The 20,277-nt window shown below is 51.1% G+C and overlaps 1 protein-coding gene across 2 annotated transcripts in view; it reads left to right on the top strand.

Moving 5' to 3' along the window:
- The first annotated feature begins 4,293 nt into the window (after positions 1-4,293).
- Positions 4,294-20,277, top strand: part of Col18a1 (collagen type XVIII alpha 1 chain) — a 112,542-nt gene continuing 96,558 nt past the window's right edge. For both annotated transcript variants that reach the window (XM_076917027.1, XM_034523749.2), the window contains exons 1-2: positions 4,294-4,403; positions 4,483-4,553. In XM_076917027.1, coding sequence (XP_076773142.1) covers positions 4,393-4,403; positions 4,483-4,553 — 82 coding nt within the window. In that variant the 5' untranslated portion in view covers positions 4,294-4,392. The remainder of the gene's footprint in view (positions 4,404-4,482; positions 4,554-20,277) is intronic.

Below are 20,277 nucleotides of genomic sequence, written 5' to 3'. Positions count from 1 at the left end.
ACCGGAAGGAGAGAGTCAGGTGCAGGCTTTACTGCTAACTGTGTGGTGCATGGTGACTGTCGGTAGGGCAGGGAGTGAGAAGCCACTTGGAGCTCTTTGTCCCTGGAGCATCAGTAGCAGTGTGACTATTGGGTGATGTTTCCTTCTTGGAGCCTCAGTTCTGTGCAAACAGAGGTTTTGGGTCTTTGTGTGATGCCCTTTGCCCGAGAGTGACAGGAAGCTAATGGTTTGGTTCCTCCTCACTTCTGGAAAGTAGACAAACAAGGGGCCCAGGAAATCAAGTAGAGGGTGGCTACTTCAAACCTCAGAAACTGTGGACTATATAAAAACTGAGCAACTGCCCTGCTCCAAGACAACCACTTCTCAACAGTGGGCCAGCCTCTCCTTCTGTGATTGTCCCAGCCCCACGCTGTAAGTGTGCTGTTGGACAGGGCTTTTTTCACAGTGGCATCTTTAATTAAGGTTCCCTTAGCAGGGGCATAATGCTTTGCTTTGTGGGTGTCCCACTATCTTGCAACTCACAGTTACAGAATTCTGGCAGGATACGGTCCTTCCACACACAGTCTGCCTTCAAGGCTTAGCTATTCAGCACAGGGATGCTTGTCAAAGACCAGCCACAGTGCTGAACCCTGGTCACAGATGAGGCAAGCTGGAAAGCTGTCACCCACAGTGCAGCCGTATGAGGTATTTACCCAACGGGCATAACACGGTTCTATGGAAGTATCTACTAAGACCAAGCCTGGGGCGGAGATTGGATATAGATACAAAGTATCAGGATCGCCATTCTATGGAAGTATCTACTAAGACCAAGCCTGGGGCAGAGATGATTGGGTATAGACACAAAGTGTCAGGATGGCCCCACAGTATGATATGGAGCATCAAGAAGGGTAGAGGTGTGGCTAGGCAGTGATGTAAGAAACATAGTCAAAGGACAGCTCACACGGTCACCAGATGGATTGTGACAGAGCCAAGTGACAGAGTCCAGCAGACACCCCCCCCCCCATGGAAAATCTTCTACACGTCTCAGAAGGTAGCCTACAGCCTAAAAGTAAATGGTTGAATTGTCTGCGGTGTGAGCTCAGGTTCAGGGACTCCAGAGTGGGGCCTGGTTGAGACTAGATTTCTGATAGACATTGTGCTTTTCATTAGCTACCCGGCCCATTCTGTAGTTTCTCCCTTTCTGGTGAAAAGTTACTTGGTGGCCATAGTAATTTGGATCTCCACCTGTTAAAGGTTTGGTCCCCTGTCTTGGTGTCACTGGGAGGTGAAGGAGAACTGAGGGTCTCCTGGTGGAAAATAAAGTCATGGATCATGTCCTTGGAGGGGCTGTTGGGACCCTACCCTCTCCCAGTCTCCATCAGCGGAAGCCTCCTCTGCAATAGACTTCCTGTCATGATGTTCTGCCGGGCTTAAGGTACCAGTGTGACTGGGCCAACCGTAGCCACCTAAGAAATGACGATCCTAGATCCTAAAGGAAGCGTTCTTTATAAGTTGATTTTTAAAAAAATGTATTTTGACACAGCAAAAGGAAGCTGACTCACACATAGGTCACATGCAATTCCATGTCGCTATGTCCTTTTATGTCGCTCTGGACATAAGAGGAGACACAGAGGTGCAGTTGATCCCAAGGTACTAGGGCAGCCAGGCACCATGCTGGGGACTGCGCTCGTGCGCTCGCGCTCTCTCTCTCTCTCTCTCTCTCTCTCTCTCTCTCTCTCTCTCTGCGTTTTCTTCTCTGTACCCCTCAGTTGCACAGAATTAACTAGGGCTGGAGCTGAGCCCTGCAGTCCCAAGCATATCCCATATTTCTGCGGAAGAAGAGCAAGGGCATAGAGTATAGCGTTAAATGAGGTTTTCTTAAGTGCACATCTGTATCTTCAGGGCTTTCCCTGGTTCTATAGTGATCACATCTTAATTGTATATATGAAGGGAACAAAACCCTTCTAGGAAAAAGCTGGGACTATTATGGGATGAATGGAGCTGCTGTTAAGTCCCGAGGGTAGGACAGACACTATGGGAAAGATGTGTAGAACGTGCGTGCATTTAAAAAAAAAAAAACAAAAAAAAAAACCCAGCCATGATTGGTTGTATCCAGGTACCACATTCACAGCAGAGAGCCCCTGTGGGTAATTTCCATTGTCGGTAGCTTTGTTTGACCCTAGAGCCCTTTGAATAGTCTTCCCTGTGCAGTGGAATACTAACACCCTGTGTCTGGGAAAGACAAGGAGGCTTGGTTATCTCCTGCTGCTCTCTATTCAGCAACACCAAATTCTTCCAAAATGGACTCCTCTCTGCCTGAGGTATCAAACCGGAAGAAGGCAGGCAGCAGACTCTGAAGGTTCCCCCCCACCCCCATCCTGTTTGAGGATTCCTTCCGGGAACTACCGGCAGCCCTGGGGGCTACATCCTGCCACCTGTGGAGGCCTGCATTTTTTGGACACATAGTTGAGCTCCAATTGGCTAATTGAAGATTGAAGAATTAGGCCTGCTGAGGTGGGAGTAGACCGGGGAAGGCAGGCAGAAGAAACAAGAGCCTCCCCCTGCGTATGCCTCAGACTTCCCACCTGGGCATGGCTTCCAGGTAGACAAGACATGAATACAAAGAGAGACAGGATTACTGAGATCCAGGACATGCTCCAACATGTATGTGTGCACGAATGCATGTCATCTGACACACATGCACATGCTATGTGTAACTGTGGAAACACACACATGGACTTGCCCAGGAAGACCTGCCAGGCACAGACAGCAGGGCATGGATCCATCCTCCCCTCTGAAATAGTTAAAAAAAAAAAAAAAAAGAGTGTAGGTCAATCAATCATTCCTCTTCTTTAAAAAAAAAAAAAAAGTGGACCACAGTCCTCCAGATTGCCTTCTTCCTCCCTGCGACCTTTTCACCTGGACAGGGACTCCAAGTTTGAAGGCAGATGAAGTGGGGATGTGGGCCAGGTGGATGGGCGAGACTGGGCAGGCCCCTGGGTCTGGGGCAGGATCCGGCCTTTGAAGCCTGGAGAGGATTGGGATGATGTGAGCAGATGAGAATCCCAAGCAGGCCTCAGGCTGCAGCTGCAGAGCAGTGGGCAGAGCCAGCCTAAGTCAAAAGGCAATATGGGGAAGGAGAGGACCAGGGAGCCTAGAGAGGGCGCTGGGAGGATTAGGAGGGACTCAGGATAGAGCTAGAGGGTGGTGTGGACAGACTTGGTCTCTGGTCTGCAGAAAAAGTAGGAGGAGTCACTTGAGATGGTCCAGACTCAGGGTGGAGGTGTGAGAAGGTCTGGGGAGCCAGGCTGATCCTGTGGATAGGTCTTTGTGGTCCAGGGACTGAGCCAGGCCGAGAAGGACAGTGGGGATGGGCAAGGATGAGGGTCAGAGAGTTTGGGAGAATGTCAGTAGGCCAGTGCCAATGGCTTTCTGGAATCTGGATTTGCTGTCTGATAGGTGTCAATGCCTCTGATTTTGTTAAAGGCCAGGCCAGGAAGGCCATGCTGTCCAGTCACTGGAGGAAGGAGCCCAAAGCTAGGTCAGGTGTGTGTGTGGGGGGGGGATTAGGAGTGCTGAACCGGTGGGAGAGAAAAGGATCGTGTGTGTGTGTGTGTGTGTGTGTGTGTGTGTGTGTGTGTTTTCTTGAAGGTACCTTCGTGTATTCCAATTGTGGGGGTGGAGGTGGGGGCAGGGGTCACCCCTGGGCATGGCAGGCTTCATAACACATGTTCACCTGAAGGCAGCTCTTGGAGGGGGTGCCCGTGGGTGTGCACCATGGCAATAGTTTAGCCTGCCCTGGACTAGGAGACAGTGAAGATATTGAGATTGGCAGGACCCTCATGACACAACCAGTGATTCAAGAGTGCAAGGGACATAAGAAGTGACCACTGTCGCTCCGCAGTGTCCACTGGTGGTGGAGGTCTTCTTTCTTCAAATCGCTCACCTTCCCGTTGCCCACCTCACGGACTGAAATACATGTCCTGCAGTGGGCATGAATTAATGAATGCGGGACATCCTTGCACCTTGCCCTGGCTTTAAACCTAGATCTCACATGTTGCCTCTGGCAGCTTCGTGAAGCAGCGTGGTATGAGGGAACAACACGCACGTTGGAGACATTGAGGAGAGGAAGAGACTGCCACTCGGAGTTCTAGAAGCTGCGATAGATGCCAGCCCTTGTCTACCCTGCTTGTCCCCAGGTTCCGATCCTACCAGATCGCTCATCTGGTCCTCTCTGGCCCAGCTCTGCGCCTAGAGCCCAGGGCCCCGCCCACTGAGCTGTCTCCGCCCCGCCCCGTCCCGCCCCTGCTCGCCCCTGCCCTAGCCGGCAGCAGCGGTCGGGAGCGTTGTGGGCAAGCGGCTCACGGAGGAGCTGGGTGCAGCATCCGGGCGCAGACTGCCTGGCCTGGGGAGATGGCGCCCAGGTTTGCAGGCTCAGGGCTAAAGGGTGCGAGGGGGTGGGGGGTCTCCCGGGGCCCGCTAACCTGTAACTGTCTTCCGCAGGTGGCACCTCCTGGACGTGCTCACCAGTTTGGTCTTGCTGCTGGTGGCACGCGTCTCCTGGGCAGAGCCAGGTAAGCCTGGATGGAAGCATAACTTGGTGCCCCAGAGTTCCCCGGACTTACGTGCCTTTTGTACAGTTCTCTGGCTTGTCCCGGCGACAGGCACCTCTTATCCTGTGCTGTCCGCCGGGAGGCAGTGGCGGCTCGGCCCTGCCCACGCGCAGGTGGCGGGCGGTGGCTGGAGCGCTCAGGGGTAGCGCGGTGGTGGTGTTTTCAGCGCTGTGCTGCTTCTTGTAGCCATTCATTCTTTAGACTTTGAGCGTCTGGGGTTCCGGGGTGCAAGCTGTCTGTGTTTAGAGTCCTTTGCGGGGTGGCCAGACTTAAGCGGCTCTGCGGAGAAGTTTGTGCGCTCCGCTGGCTGGGCGAGCGGAGGCATACACCGGTGTCCCACCTCACTAATAATCGCCCTCCCTGGCCTCATTCTGGTCAACACTTGAGTGAGTGGCCGCCGCCGGTCCTTCCAGGTCCTCGGGAGGGATCGTGGGCGGGGTTTGTCACGGCTAAGAAAGAACCGTGAAAGATTGTTAAAGTGCATGGCGTCATCTTTGAGTTTCCAACCTGTTGAGGCAAAACTGCGCGCGTTTGCCCGGGGCTGGACTTCGGTGGCCGGTTAGTCTTTGTGTGCCGCCGCAGCTCAAGGCCCCTGTCCCCCGCGCCTGCGGTGGTGTCGGGTTGCGCGCGGTCCCCTTTGATGCTGATGAGCGCCAAGCGCCGTCAGGCCGGCAACCATGCTCCTAAGCCTACAGAATCGTCGCCTCCTCTGCTACCCGGTAAGGACAGCAGCATGGGCGCACTGAGAGCTTGCTTTGCTACCATCTCTGAGATTCAGCAGCTAACCAGCAACTGGCTGCTCTCCTCCTGCTCAACATATCCACAAAGCCTCCGAGCTGGGGGCTGGTGCAATGCCAGACTGCCAGGGTAGAAACCCCGCGCTTTATCACAAAGACTCCTGCTGGTGACCTCCGCCAAGAACCAAATCCGTACTCTGCAGTATCACCTGCTGTGGTCCCAGGCCTCCTGCCACAGCATCACGAAGGATAAAAGAGAAAGAGAAGAGGAGAATCACCCTGGGAAGGAAAAGTAATTTGGTCCATGGCTTCAGTGCGTTAGTCACTTCGGGCTAAACATCAGAACAAACCTTTTAAACAGCAGATCTGAAAAGCACCTGTTGCTTGGATAGCAGATAATCCTTCGTTTACTTGTGTTAACTACGGGGGTGGGGTGGGATGGGGTGGGGGGAGGGTAACTCATTGCAACTGCCAGAGATGGGTCTTGGCCAGGCCGTTCTTACTGACCAACCGCATGGCACTTGGGGCTATTAATCAAATGAGGGCCTGGCAGGGGCTGCAGACAGGGATTTGTAAGCCTGGGGCCTCTTCTGTAACCGCTGATGACAAAGGAAAGATGCTGGAGAGGCCAACACACACACACACCAACCCCCAGCTATACTGGGTTCAAGTATAGAAAAGGTGATGGATCTTAATTGTAGCCTTTGGGCGGGGCAAACCTGTGTGTCTGTAAGCTTTGGTGCAATCTAAGGATAAGCTCTCATGTCTCTCTGTCTACTTGGTGTGTCTCTCTGTCTACTTGCTGTGACTACTGTTGGGGTTTTCAGCCTTGTGCCCTCAGGGACAGGGAGGTAGGTCCCTCTAGAGATGTCCGAGGAATGTGGTTCTACTGTGTCCTGGAGGTTGAGCCAAAAAGCTCCTCAGCAGGGGGCTTGTGTCGCTTACACCAGCTCCTCCCCCAACACGGCCAGGGCTCTTCATCCCGGTGGGGCTGAGTCCTCAGGACCAGGATAACTGGTGAGCTCTTAAGTTACTGGGGGTTGGGGGTGGGGGTGGGGCTGGGGGGTGGGAAAGAAGAGCTATTATGCCTGAGATCCTGACTGGCAGGTTGTGATTTGCTTGGGTCCTGTAGAAACCACCCTCAGTTGCCTGGAGGCCTAGCTCCCGCTCCAAATAAATGTCTCTATGCTAAGCAAAGCCCTTTTCTGGTTTTGGACTGGTCCTGAGTTGCTGCTGATTCCAAGGTTCATTTAGATGCTCTGAAATAGTAGGTTGTGCCTTTACTCTTAACCTGCCTTGGGGGAGCCGTCACACCACCTACGAGTCCTGGGATGTGTAAGGTCCCCATGGGTCTGCAGTTTCTCCTCATGTGGACTCACGTATGCCATGTGGTTATGAACTTTTAAGAGTGGTCTGTGAGGAAAGAGGACATGCCAAGGAGGCTTCTGTGGCATGCTCATGGCCACCCTGGTGCTGTCTTCATGTCCTCTTGTCGCCAGCTCTTCAGTGCTTGACTTCCCCCACGGATTCTCTGTGCTCTATGTCTGGCCCCTAGCATTATTACAGTCTACAGGTACTTTAGCACACAGCAGTGCCCCTGAGCTGCATTCCCTCAGTAGGTCTGCAAGGATGGGGCACACAGGCACTTGGTAACATTAGACTTTAAGTTAGTGGGAAAGGGCTCCCTTTCCTGGCTCGCCCACTGGGGAGTCTTCAGGATTCAGATGCAAAGGCCTTGAAGATAGTTTTGAATTTCAGCAAAACTTGTTTTTCAGGGTACTCCTGTTTTTCCTTCAAAGGAAGGGGGGCACTGAGAGAGGGGAAGCCCTCTTCCTGAGGAGACCTAGAAGGAGTGAGCTGACCTCCCCAGAGTGCAGGTAGATGCTGCGACTAATCAGGCCACAGTGCTGCCTCCGCTCACAGCTGCTCCACTTTGAAAATGTACTGTATAGACATGCATAGTCATTCATATGTATGCTCAGGCCACAAGTGCCCATGAATGTGATGTTCATACATAAATGGACATACAGATACACATGCATGTTCACACAATGCAAACCACACAGGCACTCACACAATAAACTCATTCACATTTGTACCCCCCCAAATACCCATGTGCATCATACATAACTGTGCACACAAACAGGTACACATTTCCACAGTCACAAATGAATACCATGCATTCTCTCTCTGCCTTTGTCTCTGTCTCTGTCTCTCTCTCTCTCTCTCTCTGTCTCTCTCTCACACACACACAAGCCCCCTGCAATGCAGTATTATCCACAAAGGAAAACACAACATACATACATACAAACATGGAAGTAAACAGGGCATGCCAGAACAGTTGCACACACACACACACACACGCACACGCACGCACATGCAGCCCCCACAATGCACCATCACCCACAAAAGAAAAGACAACATATACTCCCACAAAGAAGTACATGGGACAAAACAGTTGCACATGTATGCATATGTGAGTGCGCACAACGCGTGTGCGCGCACACACACACACACACGTTTTTTGTCTATGTAAACTTCTGAGTTCTGTCTCCATCTGTGATGTTAGAAAAGTTGGGTTTACTGGGAGAGTCAGGGGTCCTGTGTGGGGTGTCCAGACTCTAGATTTTATGATGTGAGGACCACTATTCCATGAACATCTCTTGGACCACAGATGTAGACTCAGGGCTCAGAACTTCATCAGAGGGTCTCTTTTTAGGGGTTACCTGTCAGAGAAGAAAGCAGTTCAAATATATTTGGTATGTTGATGAAGTTGGAAAATTTGGTACATTTTGAATTGCAAGTGGCATGGTGAAATCATGTGGGCATCGAACACATATCCCACGAACAGTTCTGTCCCTCTGGCCAGGTCATCTGCTTCTCTAGATCTAGTTCCCACCCCGAGGTTTTGGGGCCCAGGATTCAGCTTTTGCCAGGCTTGAATTTCTCCCTTGGAGCCATCTTGGAAGGCTCCCCAACTCTAGTGAGTTCATGCCGACCTGTGGTCTCCTGAGGCAGCAGAGGATGGGCAGGGCAAGCTTTGGGCACAATCCTGTGTGCCCAGATGGTATTGGTGGCCTGAAGCATTGATTTCCCATCCCTAATAGGCGGATCAAGTGAGTGTGATGGGCAGCTGAGAACCCTTGGTAAGGCACTGTGTCTTTTTCTGATTCTAGGGTGTTTTCATGGCATACAATGTATCTGTGCAACTCACACTGTAGCTCTCCTGGATAGGCAGCCTGATCCCTCCTGTGATTTGGTCTGCAGCTCTAGCCATGCTGGCTGGGGATATGGGAGCCAGGTTGCTGACTGAGAGATGCAGGTCAGGTTAGTGGGTGTTTCCTCATATGGGGTGGCTGTCAGGAAACTTCTGATCACAGATGCTCTGAGTCAGGTCAGCTTTGGGCTGCAGGCACATGTCTGGTCCTCGCCTGTGCTTTTTCATATGGGCAAGCCCAAGCACAGCCATCCTGGCTGCTGCAGTCAGACAGTCAGAGCCACAGCATGGAGAGGCTGCCCACAAGCCTCTACATCTTTCTGGAATTCTATCCTGGCAGATGGGGTCACTACTAGGCTGATCCCCCTATGGGCACTTTGTATGCATGGGGGAGCTGTTGTCATGAGGCAGGACAGGGCAGGACAGGAGTATTCAGCATCAGGACATGGTAGGTCCTCAGTTATCCCCAGTTTCTAGAAGATTGGGAAGATGTATGTAAGAGATACTGGTTTTATCTATTTACCAACACTGGCCATGGGTGAGGGTTGACTCTAGGGTGTCCCACAGAAAAGATGCTAGACAGACAAAAGCCTCAGAGGTGCTGCAGGAAGATGAGATGGGACTACCCTCAGAGAGGGGTCAGTGATGGGTTTATATGTAGGGCTTAGGTCTAAATAGTAATAATAATTATTATTAAAATAAAATTAATAACAGCTACTACAACTACTATTATTGGTAGTTTGTTTTTCAAGACAGAATTTCTCTGTCTCATAGTCTAGGCTGTCCTGGAGTTTACTTTGTAGACCAGGCTGGTCTTGAACTCATAGAGATCTGCCTGCCTCTCTCTCCAAAGTGCTGGGATTAAAGGCGTGTGCCACTACACCTAGTTAAGGTTTAAATTCTGCAGATGGCATCACATCATTTGTCTGCCCCTTCTATCTGTCCACATCCATCCATCCATCCATCCATCCATCCATTCATCCATTTATCCTTTCTATTCATCTGTCCATCCATCCATCCATCCATCCATCCATCCACCTGCCATCCACGCATTCATTTTTGTTTAGAATAACTTTTTTTTTGTTTTTGATTTGCTTTGTTTTTGAGTACCTTCATAATCAGCAGCAACCAGGCCTTCTGTTTCAGCGCTGAGCTGAGATGTCTTTGAAACAGTATCAAATTTCTGTAACAGGGTTCTGCATCTTCAGAAAGCCTGCCAGTGCCAGCCGTTCACTGAACAGGAGCAGGGATTTGAACTGTTACAAAAGCTGAACTGGAAAGAACTCAGAGCAAGAGCGTCTTTAGTGTACTAGTAGTTAACTTTCCTTGCAGCCTTTCCTGGGAGCTTGGAGGGCTGGGAAGAGCAGTGAGTGGGTTTAGCTGCAAGAGAAGTCACGTTGCCTGAATCCCTGCAGACCTGACTCTAGATGCTCCATGTTTCTAGGATAAAGATAGACTTTCCCATGTATCAATTGGAGACCATCTTCTGGGAAGACCTTCCTTGAAGTGGAAGAGAGTTTTAGTGCTTGGGCAGACAACATTGGCATAGTGAGAGGTGGTCGCTCAGGTAGATGTTGATCTGGTGCAGCTGCCCATCTCCAGCCCTTAGATGGCTGTGCTGTTTACCTCTGGTGGAGGTGGGGTGGGTGTGGGTGGATGGTCCTCTTACTGAGAGCATGGGTGATGGAGGGGACGGAGGGGGAGGGAGGGCACAGTCTCCTATGGCCTTTGGTAGACAAAGCTCCAGCCCATTCAATTGGCCCCATGCAGGTCCCGCCTTCTCCCACAATCCCTCATTATGGGTAAGCCAGGTGTCTTCATGGGACCAGCACCCGGGACTTCCCACAGTAGTTACTGAGGCGAGCCAGCAGAGTGGTACCCAGCATTAGTGAGCATCCTTCACAGGCTCCTCTTCCTCTCTGGCTGGTCCACACCTGGAGGTGTGTACAGAGAGGCCATACTAGTTACCGTAGGGAGAATGTCACTCCTCCACAGTTCCACTCTGCCACCTTTTTTCTCTTTCCTTGTGTGTGTTTCTGAACACCTCGGGTGCCTGCTCTGAGAGAGGGAAGAAAGGTAGACAGCAAGTGTTTCCAGATACCAGTAGTCTGGGGGCTGACGGGAGAGTGAATGTCGATGGGGAGCAGAGCCTTCTCTTATCTCTGGAGGCAGAGTGCCCAGGGCCTGGGTTCCATCCAGCTCTGTGTTCTCACGGTCCTTATCTTGGGTGCTTCCAGTCAAGAGTTGGGGCTGGGTGTGGGGGCTGTGGTTGGGCCTTCAGGAGAGGTAGGGCTCTCCAGATGGGCGGAGCTACTTCTCATCAGGTAATGCCAGAGCTAGCTACTGTCACTTCAAAAAAAAAAAAATCTTACTAATCTGATCAAACATTTCAAGAGTTTGCACTTCAGAGGGTCACTATATTACCCATCATACCTCTGTCTTCCTTTCTTGGGGTATTTCCCTGTAGCCCTGACTTTTCATGGTGGTAGCTTTGCATGCCACATTGGTGTGTTGGCCCGCTCAACCTGGAATGCCTAACATTTTCCTTCATTTGTATGACTTCTATTCCATCTTTTGGTGGCAAACACAGTTCAAGGATACGCTTAGCTCAGGGAGGTCTTTCTGGGCCAGTTTGCTCATTATCTGCAGGCAAAGGCCTCTGGGAAGGATTGGGTGAGGCCAGATGCTCGCTCAGGGGAGGACTCTGGGGCTGGGCACTTGTGTAAGAGAGCAGCTATATGGTGTGTACTGATTGCTTTCGGCTGGAGTCCAGTTCTTGTAGCACAGTTGTAGAATCATCAGATCCTGGGGATTACATCTGGCAGGCAGCCTGCCCATCAGCTTGCCCTCATCGGTGGAGGCTGATGTGGCTGAGAGCCCCGGATTTAGGTTCGAGGCTGGCTCCATTCCCAGTGCTGTGTGACATTAGGTGGCTTCCTGACCCTTTGAACGGGGCTGATGATGGTTCACTTTGCCAGGAGGCAATATAAAATCTGGCCTAGCCTAAAGAATGCATAGTTGTGACTCAGTTTCTCCCTGAGTCCTGACAGTCCTGGGCTGGGTTCAGAAGACCCATAATGCCCTATGGGGACTCTGTCCCGGCTTCCAGGCAGTACCCTGGAAAGATTGTTATGAACAGGAGTAGGAGGTGTGTTTCTAAAACTCTTATCCAGCTCTCAGTCAGACCTGCCACTGTTACGTATTATGTTAGGGAACGCAGCTACTTCCGCCTCTCAGAGTTCTTCCTGGACTACCTGGGGTGTCCAGCATGGTGACATTAATTTGTCATGTGCTCTCAGGGCCACCTGCCCGATTCTAGTTAACAGTTATCTTTATAGGGCTGATGTAATTTAAGAACCCACAGGGACATTAGAAGACTCCTAAGGGCTGGTATCTCTTCCTAACGGAGGTTTTCTCATCAGGGTTTGAGCCCTGGACTTAGGCCCTGTCTGGGGAGTGAACATTCCCTTTTGTCACTTCAGCCCTTCTAGAAAACTGATAGCCGCTTTCAGTTAATCCTCGCCAAGGGTGCAAGCCCGGGTTCCTCACTAGCTCTGCCTGTGGGGCTGGGTAAGGCACAGATTCTGTTGTCTACACTGTTCCTTTCTCTACTCATGGTGACATGGTCCTGGGTCCTTCCTGGTTACCTTCTTGCTTTATAGAAACCATGGCTGAGCTGGGCGGTGGTGGCGCACGCCTTTAATCCCAGCACTTGGGAGGCAGAGGCAGGCGGATTTCTGAGTTCCAGGCCAGCCTGGTCTACAGAGTGAGTTCCAGGACAGCCAAGGCTATACAGAGAAACCCTGTCTCGAAAAACCAAAAGAAAAAAAAAAAGAAAGAAAGAAACCATGGCTGAGGGTACAGGTTACTAGTTCTAGAGCAAAGGGTTCTAGAGGCGAGAGGGGGGACCCAGGACAGGGTCCTGTGAATAGTGAAGTCCTCCACACTGGGAAAATTTGGAGCTGAGCGTTCACATCCCAACTTCCTATGTGTCTTTAAGAGCTATTACTGTTCTCTGAGCCACTAGCCCTTGGAGGAGGAGGAGGAGGGGGGGGGAGCAGAAGGGGGAGGGGAAGGAAGAAGAAGAAAAGGAGAAGGGGGAGGGGAAGGAGGAAGAAGAGGAGGAGAAGGAAGAGGAAGAGGAATATGCTGAACCTGATGTCCTTTGAGCCCAGGTGTCTTATCTCTGTTTCTCATTCTGGCTCCTAACACCCCCTCCCCCGCCCCCTTTTTTAACTTTTACTTTTTCCACTATGCCATAGAACTACATCTTGCTGCTGGTCTCTCATAGGGCACCTGTTCTTGGCAGTCAACAATTAGTAAGGACTTCTGGTTCATTCCGGGTCCTTAGATAACGGCCCTATCTCCCGGAGAGCCCTCTCCCACGGGGCAACCAGGATCTGACTGTTTTCTTGATGAAATTACTCTTTACCCCCAAGGAAAGAAGCCCAGTAGAGTGCCATGGAGGTTTGTAACCAAGGAGACTACCCATCCTCCTCCTCCTCTCTTTCCTATCATTGTTTGTGGGAGAGGAAGAAATGCTGATTCTTTAGACAGCCCAGGCTTGAACCTGGGTGCTTGCCCGAGACCCAGCCCCTTATGGACAGCTCTTCTCTCAGTGGATAGCCCTAGGGACTAAGGTCAGCCAGCTAGCCGTGGTTCTATGCCAGACAGGGAAACACAGCTAGACTACCAGTAAGGACCGATGGCAGACTAAGGACGGGAGAGCCATGCCCTCATCTGGCAGGTATATTAGACTGAATAGTGAGTGTCTCAGAAAGATGTCTGCATCTTCATCTACATACAGACTGTGAAGGTTCAAAAGCACATTACACCTGGGGCTAGATTGAGAATTTTGAGTAGGGAGATGATCAGACCTCTGGGTGGCTGGCACGATCCCAGGGTGCTTACCAGAGGTCATGGGCAGGAAAGTCAGTAAGATATGAGGATGGAGGTATGATTTTGAGCATGCGCATCTGATGGTGGATATTTGAGTATAGAGTGGAATTTGGAGAAAGCTATGCTGTTGGCCTTGAATACAGAGGCAGCTGTTAGGTGACACACATACCTCCAGACACCTTCTGGGAAAGTTGGGATGGTCTGCCCTAGAGCCTGGAGGACCCAACTCTGCAATGCCCTGACTTTCTTGTGACCTGTAGAACCCTAAGAGAAGAAACTTGTATTTTGGGCAGCTGACTGTGTATTTGTTCCCAGAACCTTTGGAAACAGATATGGAGGCTCTTTGGCTCACTGAAGGGAGAGGAAGTAGCAATTTGAAGAAATAAGGTGCCTGCTATGGTGTAGGAACCTCTGAAGCCATTTAAGGTTCCATCTTTTCCCAAGCAGGATGCCACATTGTCTCTAAGGTGCACCAGCCAGAGTGCGGTCTGATTCTTTCAGCATAGCTGGGGCCACTTGAGGTCCCACTAAAGGTTCTCCACCAGCAAGCTAAGATGAGCGCCCACCCTGAGGACACTCCCCAACCTTCAGTGGACTTCTCCACTGGCAGGTCCCCCCAACACAGCCTGTGCAGCAGCCCCTAGAGCCTCTCTACGCCAAGGCCCATTGTCCAAAGAGAGAGAGTGGAGGGCAACTAACTGTTGGTGAGCAACCGTTCAGAAAGTGGCTGCCAGGCTGGCGGGAACTGCTCAGCAGAATGTCCATGAGTGCTATCCCTGAGACATAGTAGGAGTTCTGCCAGGTAGGACTCACAGCCTATGGGCTTTGCAGAGTGGGTTCAGTGTATCCCAGATCAGACAGATCACTGCCCAGGACAATGCTACATAGTATACATAGATACATAGTATAAAAGCTAGCTCCTTGCCACTCTGCCTATCAGTCCAGCATCTTCAACCCCGGGAGAAACACTCATGTCAGCCCCAAGGGATATGACAGTAGGGCCAGAAATATCCTAAAGTAAAGCAGATGGCTGTGTGCCCAGCAGGCTATCAGTACTCCATCATGCTTGTCTGTGGACCAGAAGCTGCCACTCTCTGGTTGTTCTGAACACTGCCCAACCATCAGCTGTCTCGATTCCTGTGTCCTTGGTTATCCACAATGGAGCCGACAAGCCCTTAGTCAGTCCATTGCAGTGATATAGAGACAGATGTGGATCTAGGAACTGAACCTTATTCCTTACGAAAATGACCAAACCATACCCACCACCTAGCAAGTGGACTTCTAGAATTGTTATATGACATCTTTCATTTGTACCGGACCAAACCAGCGATGTCAGCTTGTACAAAGATAGAGACCTTTCCTGAGAGCACACACAGGTAGGGAAAGCCTTTGAGGGAGCCTTTGGCTAGGCGCTCAGCCCAGCTTCTGGGCCTGTCTACGTTTAGGAAAGAAGCAGGGGGGCTTGTATCTTGAAGAGGGGAGCTATGGCGGCTCCACCCAGGGCATATCAGGGTACAGTGCTTGCACCTCTGGACTTCGTCTGTCATGAAACCTGATAAGTGCCCCCTGTTATCTCTTGGGGTCTGCAGTGATGAGTCAGTCATGTCAGCCTTGACTGGCAAATAAGCCAGACCTGGCCACTCTCCTGAAGCCCACTAGCTGGCTGGAGGACTGACACACGTACAAACTTTGACCAAGCCCTATGGAATAGAAATGCCATTGTGCCCAGGGAAATGGCAAAAGGCTTGAGGCTACGGCCCGAGGAGAGTAGGGCCTGGTGGCATTTTGTTTCTTTCCTTAGATTCAGGAGTCAGGTCTGAGGATGCACAGCAGTGTATGATAGATCAGGGCAGTGATTCTGAGTTCCAGCATCTTACCCACTCACTCACCTCCGGCATCCCCATCACTTTCTTCTCTGCCTTCATATATACCCCATCCTTTCCCTACCCGCTTCCCAGGATTCCTCCCCCTAGAGTTCCCAGCATCCCTCACTCATCCCTTTCCCCACCCCTTTATCATCAGCATCCCTTCTTCTCAAGCCCCCACACCCACCCCAATACCCCCATCCCTCTTCTCCTGGGCCCCTAGCAGCTTCCTCTCATCTTTCTAAACCTTTCAGTATCTTCTGGTCCCTCTGGTCAGCCTATATCTCAGCAGGTGTTAACTTCAAGCTAAATTAGTTTCTGGATTTCAATCATTTAGCAAGAGTTAATAGTTGAACTGTAACACCACAGCCGGTCCCTCCCCACATTGTGGTCTATTTATCCCCAGCCCCTTCGGATGGCTCCGTTTCCTCTTTTTTTATTTCATTGTCCCGGTGACCAGCATTCTTTCTTTCTGAGATAAGACAAAAGATACAGTTCTTTCTTGTGTTTTATCTCCTTAGCTTCTCAGGCATCCTATCTGACCCTTGCCCTCTGGTTTTAGTGACTTTTTTTTTTTTTTTTTTTTTTTTTTTTTAAGTTTCCTTTCCTGTCCTGCTGGCTGGTCACTCACTGTTGAGGTATCACGCACTTTGAGGGAATTGCTTTGTGCAGGACACTGCCGCCTTGGAGTGGTTCTGTGGACCATTGCTCTCCAGATCAGCATTACTCAGCCTGAAGCAGGGAGTTGGCTATCTTCCTACCTTGGACACGGCTTATCTCTGTCTCACCTGGGCTGTGTCCTCATTCACTCAGATCTGACCAAAATGTCACCAGCTGGCATCATCTGGTCCACCTTATTCTCTCCTCTTGGTGAGCTGTTGCAGTCTGGGCTCCCCGTCCCATCCCATGTCTTCACTCATTTGGGCTTCTTGTTTGTTTGTCTGTTTTGACACAGGGTTCTCTGTATCCCTGGCTGTCTTGGACTTCCATCTCTACACCAGGCTGACCTTGAACTTGGAGATCTGCCTGCCTCTGCCTCTCAAGTGCAGGAATTAAAAGGCATGTGACCTCATACCTGGTTCATCAGGGGGTCTTGATTTTCCTCTTTGGAGCTGACCTCTAGCTGTGATTCCACAGGTCTCCTGTCTGCCTGCCTGCTGCCCTATGGCTAGGCACTTTGTGCTTCAGCTGTCTTTAAAGGTTCTCAGTCTGTGTAACACAGCCTGTGCCCACTTCTGCTTCCTCTCACGCTTAAGGGGACCCTAAAACATACCCAATGTCTCAAGCTGAACCTGTTACTAGTGATCACACAGACTGAATATTAATCTGATCTGAGCCAGCAAGGCTGCGGTGTGACCTGGTTTTTCTGTGTTAGGCAGAACTAGGCCACTTCCCTGAGGTGTCCCATCCCAGAGCTCTCTCCCAGACCAGTCATTTTTCCTCAGTAGCCCCCTCCTTCTCCAAGCCTTTTCCTGCAAGTCTTGGTGACCTCTATATGATTGGTGACTCCTGTCCCCAAACCAGTGACATCCAGTTGTGTTGTTGCCTGTATTTGCCCACACAGGCCAAGAATCTTAAATAACGTGGACTTGCACGTGAATACTCGTGAATCATTATCAAATAAACCCTGCAGCTACATAATAAACCCATGGAAGAAACACACACGTACCAGGGATGGGAGACTGCCCACTAGCCCTGGACTTGAGGGGGACATTTCTGCATGTCATCTTTTTTTTATGAAAAAATGAAATAAATGACCTAGGACTGTCTGAAATTATGGGACTCGTGTGTCTGACCATTTGGAGACCTCTCAGTCTGGCATTGGATATGACCACAAGTATTAGTGACCATGCATTCCCCACAGGGTTCTGTCTTTTGCAAACAAATGTGACCTTTAGGATGGCATTCACAGGGATCCCTAAGTCCTTAACAGGGCACCCCCCCACACTGGAAAGTGGGGTCTCCATGTGTTACCTAGAGTCCCAAGCTAGAGAATTCAGTTCCTGAGATATTCCTATGCACAGTTGATATTAAATAGTTTTATTTATTTGTTTGTTTTGGTTTTTCAAGACAAGGTTTCTCTGTATAGCCCTGGCAGTTCTGGAACTCACTCTGTAGACTACGGTGGCCTCGAACTCACAGAGCTCTGCCTGCCTCTGCCTCCTGAGTCCTGGGGTTAAAGATGCGTGTCACCACTATCCGGCAATAGTTAAATTTTTAAAAGATGTACTTTTGATCAAAGTACTTAATAGAAACTTATGTCTCACTCACGTGCAAGCTCTATGACAGCAGATTTAAGTGGGTCTGCTGTTGTCCAGCCATCTTCCCGGTCCCCTCCAGAACTGTCTGCTTTGCTAAGGAGTCAAGCTGCAGAAGGCACATTTGTACGTACAGGAATTCCCCAGTGGGCCTGGACCAGCGTCTTCCTGGTTATTTTGTCCCCACACTGGTAAACACAGAGTTACCTCCTGCTGAGGGGATCACTTACCTGTGACTCCTACTCATTCCTCTGTCATATCCCATGTCCTCCTCTGCCTCGTGCCTCCTTCCATCCATGACTGGTTTCCTTGGCTCATGACTATCTAGGGCTCAGGACCGTATCACCTCCCTGGGGAGCCAGTGTTATCTCTAAGACTGGCTCTCTAATAGCAGTGGCTTCTTCCCTCAGTCCCTCTGTGGGCCTCTCCGTGTCCCCTCTGAGTAGCCTCTCAGTGTAGCCCTTCCCCTGTGCATCCTCTCTGTGTAGTCCCTCCCCTCTGCATAGCCCCTCCCATGTGCATCCTCTCTGCGTAGCCACTCCCCTCTGCATAGCCCCTCCCATGTGCATCCTCTCAGTGTAGCCCCTCCCCTCTGTAGAATTCCTCCCATGCGCATCCTCTTAGTGTAGCCCCTCCCCTCAGTATAACCCCTCCCATGTGCATCCTCTCAGTGTAGCCCCTCTCTGTATAACCCCTTCCATGTGCATCCTCTCAGTATAGGCCCTCCCCTCTGTGTAACCCCTCCCATGCGCATCCTCTCAGTGTAGCCCCCCTCCTCTGTATAACTCCTTCCATGCGCATCCTCTCAGCGTAGCCCTTCCCTTCCGCCACCACTGTGTATGGCCCCTCCCCTGTGTTTTTTTAGCTTGTTTACTGGGCATTTCAAACGAAGGCTTGCAGCACAGAGAAAACTATCCACACAGAAAACCCGTGATGGACCCTCCTCAGAGCCTCAGTGGGTCTGTGTTTGAAGGAAAAGCTCCGTCAGACTAAATCCTGACACTTTGATGAGTTTTGCTGATACAGTGTTGCCCATCCTCCCGGGCCTCAAAGTCTTGATCCTCCTGTCTCAGCCTCAGAGTGCCATGTGTGTGCAACTGCCATGCCCAGCCCCATTCCTAATTTACTTGTGACAGTGTAGCTTAATATGACCTTGAATGCACCCTCTTCCCACCTCTGCCTGATGCTGGGATGACAGGCACGCACTGCCATGCCTGGCTGAACGCCAGTTTCCAGATACAGGCTGGTTAATCACATCCGCAGCCACGTTCTTGTTATGCGCCTAGTCCCAGGTGGGTCTGACTCAGATGAGCTGTTTCAATCCATGTATGGGCACACAGAATCAAGAATCTGGAGGACACTGAACTTAGGCACAGGTGGCGCTGTCCCCCATCTAGATCTAATGATGAGTTCTCCTGTCCTTGAGCTGCTGTAGAAAGGCCAAGGGCTAACCTTGGCTCCATAGTCCTGACAGTACCAGCTGAGGTGCTGATACCAAGGCGGATGCTTCCTTCCTGACTAGCCATGGGTAGCTGTTGGACTTGTTCGCAGTGTGGGGGAATACCTGGTCATTAGCTCCTGTGCCAATTGCCTGGCAGGACTCTGGGCAGCATAGAGTTAACAGACAGGGCTCCCTGCAGGCCAGCCCAGTGCTGGGAGGCCAAGATCTTCAGTTCTTTCTTCTCCAGCTCTTTTTGCACTAATTGAAGACGTGACATTCCCGAGGATGAAAGCTTCTTTGTTTGTGTGTAGCCAGCGGGCAGCTGGGCTCATAGCCCTAGGTCGGCTGTGCATAGCAGCCCCAGAGCAGGTAGTGCATGGCCCTGGCTGAGGAATGTCCCCACGAGACTCCAGAAACAACTTCCTCCTTATTCTTGCTATCTGCTCACAGTGCCTGCCCGATTTGGGTCCCAATTATAGGTGGAGAACCAGGGGAAAGGTTGTGCTGTCTAGACACTAATCCTAAGATTGAGTTTCTTCTACTGCACTGTATCCCGGCAACTGGATTACAATTGGTGGGAGGTGGGGGTGAGTTCTCTGGGGCTGGGCCAGGGGACCCCAGATCCTTCTGTTTCCTGTAACATTCTCGTGTGGGAAGTAGGGCAAGGGCAGCAGGGGAAACCCTGTGGGGAAGGCTGGCAACCAAGAGGCTAGCATGGCTCTAGCAGGTGTGAAGTGAAGTTGGGGCACTGTCTGTTCCCCAGGGTCTGCAGTAAAGTGGGGGAGAGACTGTGCAGCAATCCGAGAAGCCTTGGGCAGCCAAGACCTTGGTGGGGTCCACCTGTAGTCGAGGGCAGGTACCCACTCTGCTCTGTCTCAGGCTACTCAGATGTCCTAACCGCAGACTGCTTTCTTTCCAGGGGCCAGAGGGCAGCCTCTGCTCCTGCCCGTGTGCTCTACTCCAGGATTGGAGACTCCAGCCGTGCACCCCCCCACCCCACTTTGCCCCTTCTGATTGGCTTCCCCTGTGACTGCTTTAACTCCTGGTTAGGCTAGGAGATTTGTGTCTGTCTGTCCCACATCACACTTTGCAGGCTCCTTGAAGAAGGATAACAGACACAGATAGCAGGCTCTATGTGGAACTGGACTTTTACCTCAGGACTGGACATCTCAGGCAGCCACTGCAAGGCTACCTACTGTTCAAATCATGTGTCAGGCATCTGTGCCCCTTACATAAGGACTCACTGCCATATTTATGGCCAAAGAGCT

This window comes from Arvicanthis niloticus, chromosome 20 (assembly GCF_011762505.2).
Source record: "Arvicanthis niloticus isolate mArvNil1 chromosome 20, mArvNil1.pat.X, whole genome shotgun sequence".
Classification (NCBI taxonomy): Eukaryota; Metazoa; Chordata; class Mammalia; order Rodentia; family Muridae; genus Arvicanthis; species Arvicanthis niloticus.
This window is presented reverse-complemented; position numbering and strand designations above follow the sequence as displayed.